The sequence below is a fragment of the Passer domesticus genome, chromosome 2 (assembly GCF_036417665.1).
Source record: "Passer domesticus isolate bPasDom1 chromosome 2, bPasDom1.hap1, whole genome shotgun sequence".
Lineage (NCBI taxonomy): Eukaryota > Metazoa > Chordata > Aves > Passeriformes > Passeridae > Passer > Passer domesticus.
The window spans coordinates 79,969,236-79,982,438 of NC_087475.1; the positions used below are offsets into that span (position 1 = coordinate 79,969,236).

Below are 13,203 nucleotides of genomic sequence, written 5' to 3' on the forward strand. Positions count from 1 at the left end.
TTATGGTTCATCACTGCAGTGCATGCAACTGCACCAGACTGAAAGAAATGAGTGAAAAGAAGTGTGGAGTTAATTCATCAAAAATCAGCTTTCTAAGAGTTCCCTGGGAGCAGATTTAGAGGAGGCTGCAAAAATGAGCAAGGGATGGAGCACCTGTGAAGAGGCTCAGAGCTGGGGTTTTTCCTGGAACAAAATGCTCTGGAGAGATCTTGTTGGAGCTTTAAGCAGGACCTTTAAAGCTCTCCACCCCTAACTACTGCAGGACTTGCTGAGATGCATTTTAACCAGAATGAGCATTAATTAAAAGCCCTTGGTACTGCACCTGTTAATAACTGAAGTTTACAGCAAAAGTTGAGCTTTGAATTTGACCTGATCTGCTTAGCTCAGAAAACAGGGATAGAAAACCTCTCTTTAGAAGAAGTAACTGTAAGATTTTTAATTCTCAATCTTAAATCACACAGTGCAAAGAACAGATTTAAAACTCCAGCTTTACAGGACTAATGTCCTGTTACCCAGAGATTCAAATAACTTTAAAACTTTATTTGAAAACATTTTACACAAGTATATAACAAAATTTAGTATCTCTTTAAAATATTAACATACAAGAAAAGCCTTTCAGGCTCAATGAAAAAAGCAGCACAGTCCATCTGTTGTGGTGAGCTCTGAACAGGGGACCACAGGGGTTTGGGGTACTTGGTTTTCCTACAGCTTAAAGCTGAGAATTCCTAAATTGCTTCACAATTCGCCATTGAGGCTGCACCACTCACTGGGCTGGGTTGTACCAACACCACCACATGTCCTTGTTGCTCAAAGTCTTTCCCTGTCATGGTGCTTTCCAAGTCTTCTTGGCTCGCAGTTTCTCCAGCATTTTCTGCAAATAGAGCAAACCATGAGACCACGGTACTGAAGTGACTGCCCTAAAGCCAGCATGGCTGGGTACTGTAAATGAACATCAGCAATGGGCAGTGCTGCTCTGGACAGCAGTGCCTGTGTTCCAAAGAGGTCACAGATTACAGGGCACAGGCAAGGTGTGCTTATTTCTCTTTTCTGTTCATTATGGGAAAGCAATGTAACAAAGAGGCACTCCTTCCACCACAGAGCAGGTGAGCTGGTCATGGCTAAATGCAAGAATTGGACCTGGATTCCCCACAGCCTGTTAGGATTATCCAGCATTTTCTTCCTTTCAGCTGTCCAAGGCACAGCACAGGAAAGGGCGAATGGACAAGCCTAAGGCCTCTTGTTCAACCCTGTTCCACAACTACTGCCATCAAAAACCTGACAAGATTCTTGCGCTTTCAAGTTTGGGCATGCCCAGACTTACCCTACCTAGAGTAGCCAAAGCAGCCCAAAAAATACCAAATCTGCCTTAAAATGGAAATTTAGTCAAGTCTGGACTAAGAAAAAGGCTGCAATTCTTTCTTTTGCTACAGAGTTTCCAGCAGCTGGAGCCTTTTTGCTCAAGCTCAGGTCATAACAATATTCAGCCTTTTTAGAGAAAACTTGAGCTCAGCTGTTGACAAGAAAATTCCTACAATGGCATCACTTAACATCCAGACTGGTTTGAGGGTCTCCATTTCAGCCCCATTCACACATCTCAATTACTCTGGAAGCTCAGTGAAATCAAGAGACCAAAGGGCAAGAGGACACTAGCAAACTGTCATCACCTTTTGAAACTCTTTAGCCTTTTCTCTGTTTTTAGCATAAGTTTCTTGCCTTCTTTTTTCTTCATTTCTGATTTTTACTTCTGAAAGCTGATTATAAAGTCTGTGAAAACAGGAAAAAAAAATAAATCAATGTCTGGGCAGGAAGGAAGCGGCAAAGATGAAGCAGGGTAACAAGCTTAAGGTTTTGCCCTGGCTCAGTTGCTAGCAATTGGGACAATTTGACTGCACTCTCCAGTAATCCAGAACCACTTCAAATTCTTTTTCAGCTGCATCAAACAAACCCTCCCTGCTTGGAGCTGCACTTGTTGCATTTAACTGCTCCCACGTGCCCAAGTGCAACTGTGAACTTGGCATCAAATTTCATCCCATGTCAGGCATTAAGTGGCACAGCTGCCTCAGCAGAGTGACCTTCCTCAGTGCCAGCTCTGCAAGGGCGTTTCCCAGCAGGTACCTGCATGGAACACACCTGGCTCCTCTCCCCCCTCGTCAGTGTTAAGCAGCTCTGGATCCAGCTGGAAGGCACAGACTGAGCAGCAGCTTTCACAAGCACAGATTAACTACTTTTTTCTGGGGTTTTTTTTGTTTGGTTTTTTTTTTTTTTTGGTTTGTTTGGTTTTTTTTGTTTAATTAAACTTCTCCCACTTGTGTTCATGCAATACCTGGATGTACGCTGGTGCATTTCAAATTCTCCAGACTTCCTGTCCTCTGGAGAAGATACTTTCACTTCTCCTACTTTTTTCAACTGATTGGCAAGTGCACCGTTTTTTCCTAGGGGAAAAAAAGAAGCCAAACATATCCTAAATTTAAATCTCTAGTTCAGCTAACTCAAAAGCACGAGAACTTTCCAAAGATTTTTAAATGTCATGACAAGCTAGCAGAATGGAGCAGTAGAGATTACATCCTGAGTTGAAATAAATCCTCCCAGTCTCACTCCTGAGGCTGCTGCCTGTGCTTTAGGCCATCCATGGCTCTCCACAGCTGACCTCCAAGTCCCCAGGACCAGGCACTAGAGATGCACCAGTTTGCCAAACATGGCTCTTTGGTGATAAGCAGCTGTGGTTTGCAGAGGCACCTTATGATGACAATGGTGGGCTGACTGTGAAATATGAAGAAAGATGAAGAGCCCCCATAAGATGCTTTACAACACAGGCAGCCAGACAGTGAGGGAAAACAAAGCTCCCTGATTCCCTGAGAAAACAAATTAAAGAATATCCCAGTTTGCAGTAGCAAACATGTAGCAAATATAAAATCTATTCTTTGATATGAAACATCAATTGAAGGGATACCTAATGCTGTGTCTTGCCCCCCACATAAACCTACCAGAGAGAAGACTAGATTTCTGTCTGCTTCTTAGATTCTCTGACTTTCCTCCTAGAAGCTTTCTTGCTTCCAGCTTTTCATGTTCTCTTTCCTTATTTTTTATTGCTTCTACTCTTTTCAGAGATTCCTGGATGAAATTCTGCTTTCTTTTTAAAAAAGATTTTTGTAAACTTCCAGGTGTAGCTGCAAACTCCAGCAGCATCACTGTGAAAGAAAAGGAAAAGTCTCCACCTCTTTCACTTTTAATAATGAGCAGTAAGTCAAGCATTTCAAGGTTTTTCTAAAATGCTGAGCTTGAGCACTTTTGTAAATGGCACGAGGAGAATGGCATTGAATGATGAGGCACCTTGCAGAACCACCAGCAGCTCAGACCTATGGAATCCAGTAATGGTCAGCAGGTCTGCCCAGACTAATGCTGTGAGAAATACTGCATCAAAAGCATCTGGATGCATCAGAACATAAGGAAGACTTGACAAGTCATGAACACAATTAAGTTCTGTGAATTCCTGATCTTCACATTACTGCAGCTCATCTTGGACAAAAAAAGTCCATATTTTACTACTGTTCCATCAGAATAGGAAAAAAGACAATTCTCTGGCTACAGGACATGGGGGACTAACAGAAAATTAGAAATAAACAAAGGTACATCCATTATGACACCAAATCAGAAAATGACACATATTTTTTTCCAAAAGGAAGTCATTACAAAACCAAACAAGTATAGTGGTAGAGACTCTGAAGTTTCATGAGAGAGAACCTGGCCCAAGAAGAGACAAGTCAATGTGACACACACTAAACCTCACTCAAAGATACTACAGACCAAGCCTGAACAGCAGGATGCACTTGCCTAAGTAAAATCAGCTCTAAGTTTTCCAAATGAGAGGTGTATTTTGTTGATGATTTTAATACTAAAAAAATACTTTCTACTTCAGTGTATTGAAGCACCACATAATTACCTGCAGTCTGTTGAGATGGACAGTGACTCTTGTTGGGACTCTGGGCTTTGGGAGAACTGTCAGGCCTTATGAAAGCTGAATAATCTGCATCTGGAGTTAGTGGTAGAAATTCTCTCTCCTGTTTCAAAAGGATCAGTGATTGGATTGGAAATGCTTAACATGTATGACAAATTTGAGTGAAGCAGTACTACTATACCACTAGCACAGACCCAAATACAAATAAAAGATTTGTTTTTGCCTTTATGCCTGATGCAAAGAAAAATCAGAAACGGATTTTGGTAATAGGCAGGAAAAAGCTGTTTTCTAAATACATTTTAAAACTTGAAAAAACAAAGAACAACACTACCTACCAAAAAAACCCAAAACAAACAAACAACCCCCCCCCCCCAAAAAAGCAACAAAAAAACCCACACCCAAAAAAACCCCCAAAAACCCAAAACATCAAAAACATCCATTAAAGACTTTTGCCTACCAGATTTCAATTGTGTGTTCTTAATACAGGTCTGCAAATCCAATTTATTTTCATTTCCTCCTGCTCTCTCCAGTTCTCCCCATCACTCTCTTCCTTCTCGGTCCTTTCCCCCCTTTCCCAGAGGCAGATGACACCCACTGCAGCAGTACAGCCAACCTCCACCTCACCCATGTATCAGCTACTTGATAAAAATCCATCTTAGACACTTTGAGGAATTCTCTAGATGGCTCTTGCAATTAGTGCATGATCTAATCTGTTCATCTAACAGACACAGTTCTACATCAGTGCTTCAGCACCAAACTATGGTCTCATTACAGCCCACCCCTCTGCAGTTTACAAAGCCTTTGCTTTATATAAGCAAGCAGCAAAAAGAACACCAGAGGTTAATTAAGTGTGGCAGTTATGAAGAGCTGATTAATTTTCCCTCTAACTGCTGCTGCAGTCTGGTATGGCTCCATCCTCACAAGCTGGGGGTTTCTCCTTCTTTTTCCTGTCTAGTTTGTAGTTTTCATTTTATCCCACACTCTCCTTTCATCCAGTTTTCAATTAGTAAGATACAATTCAATCTTGCTAACACCAGCAAGATGGTTTTGTTTTTTGCAGCAAGTCTTCCCAAACTATCTAGATCAATGTGACAAGGGAGTGACTCTAATGACTATCCCAAATTTAGGACCTATTTGATCTGTCTGGAAAACACAACATCAAACCAAGATGATCCAAAGCAATTACAAAACTTGGAGAACCCAACAACCTCTTGTTTTTCAAGAGTGGATTAACTGCTACAATGGGGCCTCTCCTTATTGTGATTAATACTAAGTTCAAACCAGAATCACATTAGATAATGCTCACCTCAGGATAAACATTACATTCAGGCTGATCCACACATGCTGAGTTATGCATTGCATCCTGCTTAATTTTCTCTTGGTGAGGATGTTCAGTGTCTGATTCTACAATACTGATGTCATTGGAGCTTATCAGAGTGAGCTCAGGTTCTTCCATAATACCATGCCCTGACTCAGTCTCCTAGAAAATAAATTAATCAAGATATCAGTAAGGAAAAAAAGTAAAAACCCAGTATTTTCAGCAATAGCAACAACTGTTGTCAGAAAAAGGAAGCTCATTTAACATACAGAAAAAAGAAAACCTGCCCTAGGCAGTAAATGAAATACAGAAAGAACATTTGTATATCAGAATTTGAAAAATTGAAACAACCCAAAGCAACCAAATAACTAAAAAAACTCCCCCTCTCCACAAGTTTAAATTACTTAACTCTAAGGATAACTTTTATTTAAAGCTACATCAATGCTATTTCTTTAAGTTTGCTTATGCTTTGGCTAATTTATTTACCTCCTTCAGGCTTCCAAATGGAGCCAGGGGCTGTTCAGTGAGGCCCCCATGCCAGGTAACCCAGCTGCATGAGCTCTATCACTTGGTGCTAAGAGAAGGAGATGCAGTAGGGATGCTACAGCTCCTCCAACCATCGTGGGAACCCAGCTCATTTAAACTACTGCTAGTTATCTTCTCTGGAAGAAGAAGTAGGGCAAAACTCCAGGAAACAGGAACTAGAACTGTAAAATCAACATTTGCCAAGCTTTCAGATATTAAAGGTCTAACGCAACTTTGTGCAACAACAAAACCCCTGCTTTTGGGGAAATCTGTTCAACTCACCCAGACTGGAACATGACATGAGCTTCTGGGCACAGGATTTTCATGTCCTTGGAATAAAGAACTGTTCTGCCCAACAGTGTGCAAATCCATGTCTGAGTCTTCCAAGTTGGTTTCTCTGAGAACCCTCAGAGATTCATGTCCTTCTGGAAAGCTTTGATCTGGCTCCTTTATATCCATATTGCACTGAGAATGCAGCTCCACAGCTTTATTTACTTCATCTACAAGAACTGATTTTTCAGGAAGCTTCACATGCTTCTTATCAAATGCCTCCAAAGGTAATTTTTCAGAAGACACAGTCTCTTTTACTGACTGCTGAGGGAAAGATTCATCCATTGTAACTGGTACGGGATCTAGTTGATAAAATGATTTTGGCTCTTCCAGGTGAATCAGACTTTCATTCTGCAGATCTTCCACTGAACCCTGGAGATTAATACATCCCATACTTCTTGACAGCTCTTCATATCCACTTGCAGGTGTAAGACAGCTCTCATTGCCTCTGTTTTTAATTCCAGGGGTTTGTTCAAAAGGTCTCTGTGACACGATGTTGATATCCCCTGGCTGATCAGCATTCTGACAGTCATCACTCAGAGTAGATTCTAATTGCAGTGGGTGAAAAGATTCTTCAGATCCTGTTTCAAAAATTGTCAGAAGTCAAACTTCTTGCTAGCAAAACAGAATTTCCACTTTAAGTCTCTCTTATAAGAAGACTTTTCAGTAATGTATAACAAGAAGTCTAGTAAAAAGGGAACGTTTTGTTTAAAAGACTGCTGAAGTTTCCTCAAACATAATGCCATTAACGTTACAGAAAATTATTCCATCACTGTACACAAAACTTCAAGAAACAACACTTCTTGCTGTTTTTAGAATATGTTCAGGGATGGACTTTGTGATGGTGCTGACATAACTACATTGGAAGCCAGAACATTTTACAGCTTATACTCTGTAAATGGAAGTCCTCCGAGTCTCTTTTGGGCCTGCAGCAAAGTCTCTAAACCAGAAAGAAAACTATCCAAAACACCACTGCTTGCATAGAAAATCTTCAAAGTAGAAAGCAACATTCAAACTGGAACAGAGACTACTGTTCCTACAAGGTACACTACTGCACCCTGAATTATCTTTCTTTATCTGAGCATAGAAGTCAAGATACCATTTTTCCCCAGAAGAGGATGGGCTGGGGAAGAGAAAGACTGGGTATCAACATGAATTATTGGGGAGGCATTTCAGCAGAACAGCATGGGCCAAACAGACAGCAGTGTTGTTTAAATCACTTTTTTTTGTCCTAAGTTTGCTAAAATCGCTTACACAGACTCCAGCATTGTGCTATCACTAGGCTTTTTTTACACATGGAAAGTGCCACAGAAACCTTTAATGGATTCCTTTAGACATTTTTTTGCATTCTTTGATACACAGAGAATATCTAGTTTTACATGTATAAAGAATATTGCTGCTGATAAACAGCTGACAATAATGGGGAGGGGAGAATTACACTCCAACATCAGCCATCAACAGAAAATTCTCTGGATGATGCACTTGCATATCAGCCTTCATTGAACAATCAATCCCAAACAGTTTTTACTTGCTTAGCCTGTTCCTTTTGTTATTTTTCCCCTCTTTTTAAAGCACAACAATCATTGGCTTAGGATTATAAAAACACTTAAGAGATGGGAAGATTTTGCAGTTAAACCACAAAGATTCTGTCTAAAGCAATTTAGAAACAGAATGGTTTGAAGTTAGAATGGAGCTTCCTAAATCCTATTTGCTGTGATCAATCACAACATCTTGAAGTGTCAACCTCTTCTAGCATTTTTTATTACTTTGCAAGTCACAAATATAACTGACCAATAACATTTACATTGTAACTACATCTATTACTTGATTTTTGTGTAATTATATACACTTCTTGTTACTGTTCAGCTGTTTGCTGGAGCATCTGGAAACACTGGAACACCTGATTCTTGCTCCAGAAATATTTAGATTACTACTAACTGCATTTGGAATTTTCAGAATTTAGAATAACATGGAATATCAAGTTAATTTAATTTAAACTGCAAAATATCACAAAATAGTTTTCCTGCTACCTGCTATAAGGTGCAGTTAACTAAATCACAGACTTCCAATCCACTAAATTAATTATAACACTGTAGCTCAAAAGTTGCTGTCGTATCCTCCACTTTATTGTGAAGAGAGACAAGGCAGTTCTGTAATCAAACCAAGTATCACAGTGTGCAGAATTCTGCTGTGACTTAACAGTGGGAAAGGGAAATGGAATTGTTTCTTGAAGAACACAGTGTATGTAAAAGACAAATGACTCAGTTCAGAGAGATGCTAACACATGAACAAAATTTTAATCAATTTTTGGAACCTCCTTACCTTACTCAAACTTTCAAAGTAATGGATATACATTAACAAATACTTGAAAAAGGACAGTTTCAGCCAGAGTTGATATTTCTTTGCTATCCAAATCACCACAGAAGGAATAAGTAACATAATATCCATTACAGTGACTTGAATACTTGATCTGCTTTTGTATGACAGTCATAACTGCTTAAGAAATGAACTTTAAAAATTTTAGGAATTCTACCATTAAAGGTGGTGGAGGAGACTGTGTGAGAGAGTGCAGTGGAGTTAAGACATTTCAAAGCAGGGCTCAGAGAAGCGAGATCTGTCCCCATTTCAAATCCACACTAAGGGCTGCTATTTATACACTGGCACAAAGCTGATTTTGAAAACAACACTGAACATACCTGGAGTAACATTTTCTCTAACCAATCCTTCTTCTGATGAGATGTTTTGCCCACTTTTTTCAAGACTAGAAGGAAGACTGCTTCTTTGTCCATTTAGACCAACGTTTTCCTCATCTAGAAATGTAGACACATCTGGACTTCCTGTTAAAAGTTCCGAAGTCTAGTGGCATAAAAAAAAAATTTAATTTAAGATTAATTTTCTCAGAAATAAGAAGGATAAAAAGAAAAAGGCAGTTTTTGATTTTTGGATCATGTTTCTGCTACAACTAGCAATCTACATATATAAGAAATAACTGTGTTTTTTTCTAAATAGTATAGGGACTAAACATTTAAATCTTACAAAAATCTTCAGCCAAAGCATTTCCTCCACCACAGTTTTTTTCTGCAGTACCTTGATAAATTCTTTACTGTGTTGAGAAATTCTGTATTGAGAACAGGATGAGGATGATGATGTATCAAAGTCAACACTTGGTTCCAAAGGCTGAAAGATCTGGTGATGGAAATTTGGAAAAGGTCCCTCCATTTCAGGAAAACAGAGTTCAGTTGCTAGAGCTACAAGAGAAAAGGTTATTTTAAAAATAAACAAACACCACCCACACCCCCAAAACCAAAATAAAAACAAACAAAAAAATCCACCCCAAACAATGGACATACCACGAGTTGTTTCTATATACAATAAATAAAGCCTACAGAATTCTGCAGGTACACAAATACCAGCTGAAAAATGAAATCCTTACAGCATCCAATTCTTTGACACAATGCAGCTATAAAAAGCAATAAGAAAATGCTACCTGATTCAATTTTATTATTCTTTAAATGAAAAGGTGAAGTCTGTAAGCTTTCGGTTCAGCTCTTGTGAGACTGCCTCAGAAGTAGTGTGGGTTTCTCAGTACAAAACTCACAACAGAAGAAGACCAACGAAGAGCTACAAGGATGATTAGAGGATGGATGTAGCACATGATGTTCAAAGAGCAGCTAAGTAACTAGTTTGTTCAATATTAAAAGAAGAACTGAGGGTGTGAGGGAAGTGGTACAAAAAATGTCTGCTGTCTACTAACTCTGAAGAGGTACAGTACAGAGAATCCTAGAATGGTCTGGGTTGGAAGGGACTTTAAACATCATCTAGTTCCAAACCCCTTGCTATGGGACACCTTTCACTTGACCAGTTACTCAAAGCCCCATCCAACCTGGCCTTGAACACTTGCAGAAATGGGGCATCCACAACTTTTCTGGGCAACCTGTACCAGTGCCTCAACACCCTCACTATGATTGATTTTGTCCTAGTATTTAATCTGAATCTGTTCTCTGTCAGTTTACAGAAAATGCAGTCTCCTCGAACACACAAGAAAAGAAGAAAAAAACAAAAACAAGGAAAGAAGAAAGTTAGTAAAATGTTGCTTGATGGTATAGAATCTTTGTCCTTGGAGATACTCAGAACTTGAGTGGACAAGCCCTTAAGCAACCTGGTCTAAGTTGGCTCTGCTGTGAGCAGGAAGGAGAATTTGGGTCACATAACTAGAAGGTTCTTCCCGATCTAGATTAATCTATAATTATAGGATTTGAGGTTTTCAAACATTCCAGGAAGAAATTATTTGAATTAAATGTTCATGATAGCTAATAATGATGTACTTAATTTTCTGTATTTTGAATTGCTACATTTTTCTAGAGAGCATAAAACTCCCACCAGCCAATCAGTTTCACCAACTATGTTACCCCCCTGTGAACAATGAAGTATTATACAGTATTTCTATACCCTCCTGAAGTGAAAGCTGTGCATAAACAAGTGACAAAAATGGCACAAGTAGCCAGCACCCCAGCCACAGTGGCAGGAAGCTGCATGGAACTGACAGAGACCTTGTCAGTCCTTTTTTTTCTGCACTAGATAATCTTTGAGAACATATATTCAACACCAAGCTCCAAGAACAACAAAGTATTGAATCTTTGCACGCAGAATCCTTACTGACTTTAAAATGTAAATGGAATGTAAATAATACAGACCAACGCCTAACATGGAGCAAGCTCCTCGTTCTGTATGATCAGAGAGCAGCACAAAAATGCTATAAAATAATGAATACCTTGGAAACGTGCACTGTCCTCTGAGCAAGAGCTCAAGTTCCCAGTAGATCTCCCCAAGATCTGCTGTATCTGGTTTTCTTTATAAAAGCACATTTCTCCTTCAGACGCTCCAGACGAATGCTCTTGCCTCCGCTGCAAGGTAAAAGGAAGCGAGGAGTTCCGAGGGTGGCTTCCTGTTTCTCTCAAAATTCCATCTTCTCTACTATCAGAAGACAATCCTGAAATAGTAAGTTAGATGTTCACAGTTTTGCATACAAAGCACTGACATTATAATTCGAAAAGACAGTGCTTGGTATCCTGAAATATTCATAAAGAGTTCTGGGGTTTTGTTTCTTTAACTGTCTCCTGTCAGCGCTCCTACAAACCTCACCAGACATTTTCACAAATGCAAGTTGCTAATAACCAATTAGGGAACAGTCAGTACACAGCACTTTTACAGCTCAGCACTTGTATAGAATGTAGACTTAGGAAATACTGAAATAAAATCAGAAAATAATCCATACTGCTATTTTATGCTACCTAGCACATCTTTACCACCTACTGCATATAAATGTGTCAATCCTTTCATGTGATTTTGAATATCTTCATGACACCCCACAGTAGTTTTATTCGTGATCAAATAGAAATTGCTTTATACCAACACTAGAAATCCAAGGGATCAAGACAACCAAAATCATACTCCTAAACAGTACACTAACCCTTATTTATCCACAAGCTTACAGAAGAACTGCACAAAGCTACCAGAAAAGGTCATTACTAAGCACTGAGTGTATGGTGAAGACACAGCTACACTTGAAAAATTTATTTAGTCAAATAACTTCTGGTACTTTTCTTCATGAAAACTTCTGGTATTTTTCTTTCACAACTAAAAAAAGAATAGAGAAGAAAAATTACAATAAACTTTTCTTAGAAATGAAAGCTTTAGCTTTCTTACATCAATAAAACACAGATGTGTCACTTGAGTTATAAGGTTTACTACTCAAAATAACATCTGTTTGAAACATTAGGGTTAAAATAAAATTTAACCGTAATGTTATTACACTCTAATGAAATTTTATCCATTGAAATCTCAGGCTGTAAAAACTGTAATCTTCAAAAATTGATTTACAAACATGGAATAACACATATACATATGTTTCTTAAGAAATCACACGCATGTCAGAATAACTCAATATTAAGCCTCGAAGTAAGTAAATCCAAGGGTCACTAATCAATTTCAAACTCACTTCCATGTTCACGAGTAAAAATGTCAAGAGCACTTATGTATATATTATAAAGGAATTTGTTTTGATTTTATGAAAAACTAACAACAACAAGAGGCAGACTACAGACAAAAAACTAGTAAGAACACATATTTCCCAGAAAATTATTAGAAGTCAATATGGCATTCAAATTATATTTTCACAAATAAGTCATTAAGAATTACTGTGGTGACAAGCAAATACTGGAACAAGTCTCTTCACAGCAAGACAATCATAGCTCTGCAATAACCCATGATATATATTGATTAGGAAACTTATCAGTGTATCATTTTGAAGATAATTTTTAAAACCAAAATTGCCACTTGAAAGCTGCTAGCATTACAGTTGCGTAATAAAACTCAACATATCCTTTGCCAAAGCAGATGCATAATAATATTAAATTACCACAAAAGTAAGAAATCATGAGCACCTAAGAAAACAGACTGGTTATACTCAACTCTGTAAGATGCATTAATCAACCTTCGGCGAAATTTGACATAAGCTTATTTCAGAAGAACTTATGTTGGGTGAGTTAGACCCATTCTGCCATAAAATTAAACCACAATTTTCCTTTTACAAGAACAACAAAACCTGAACACTCACCGGTGTCAAGGGGGCTTGCATTCAACATTTCACTGGTTGAAAAGGTGCCAGTGGAAACTGTTGAAGTTCCATCACAGGGTATTCGTTGCATGGAAGCCTCTGAACCTGGCACTTCCTAGGATAAAGTAACACACCTATGACCATGTTCACATGTTCAGAAGTAAAGCTTTAAACCCACACATTTGATCCTGAGCTCAGTTCAAGTGTAGGAGCCTTCATGTTTTGCACAGTCAGGCAAATATAGATTCATCCTTGCTCAGTACAACACATTCACACCCCATGTCCCAGGCACATCACCCCCCAACAGCCCCCTCCCCACCTCTGTCTCTCTCATGTACACACACACATACACACACTCACTCTCATATAAAGCCTCTCAGAACTGCATACAAATCATGACACTGGAAGATAAAACAATCTTCTGGTGGTCAGATTTGGCTATTTCTCATCACAGACCCA

The 13,203-nt window shown here is 38.8% G+C and overlaps 1 protein-coding gene and 1 non-coding gene across 9 annotated transcripts in view; both read right to left on the reverse strand.

The window, feature by feature from the left end:
* Positions 1-525: 525 nt before the first annotated feature.
* The window catches only part of CEP295 (centrosomal protein 295), a 43,866-nt gene continuing 31,188 nt past the window's right edge, over positions 526-13,203 (reverse strand). For 7 of the 8 annotated variants that reach the window (XM_064409518.1, XM_064409516.1, XM_064409515.1 and 4 more), the window contains 11 exons: positions 12,745-12,859; positions 10,900-11,118; positions 9,216-9,376; positions 8,825-8,984; positions 6,081-6,709; positions 5,262-5,435; positions 3,941-4,058; positions 2,985-3,188; positions 2,324-2,432; positions 1,665-1,764; positions 526-871 (listed from right to left, as the gene is read on the reverse strand). In XM_064409518.1, the coding sequence (XP_064265588.1) occupies positions 824-871; positions 1,665-1,764; positions 2,324-2,432; positions 2,985-3,188; positions 3,941-4,058; positions 5,262-5,435; positions 6,081-6,709; positions 8,825-8,984; positions 9,216-9,376; positions 10,900-11,118; positions 12,745-12,859 (2,037 nt within the window). In that variant the 3' untranslated portion in view covers positions 526-823. The remainder of the gene's footprint in view (positions 872-1,664; positions 1,765-2,323; positions 2,433-2,984; positions 3,189-3,940; positions 4,059-5,261; positions 5,436-6,080; positions 6,710-8,824; positions 8,985-9,215; positions 9,377-10,899; positions 11,119-12,744; positions 12,860-13,203) is intronic. The other variant, XM_064409519.1, reaches the window with a different exon arrangement.
* LOC135295677 (small nucleolar RNA U2-19) lies at positions 13,119-13,201 on the reverse strand. The gene has a single exon (XR_010357817.1). It is a non-coding gene; the product is annotated as a small nucleolar RNA U2-19 (small nucleolar RNA).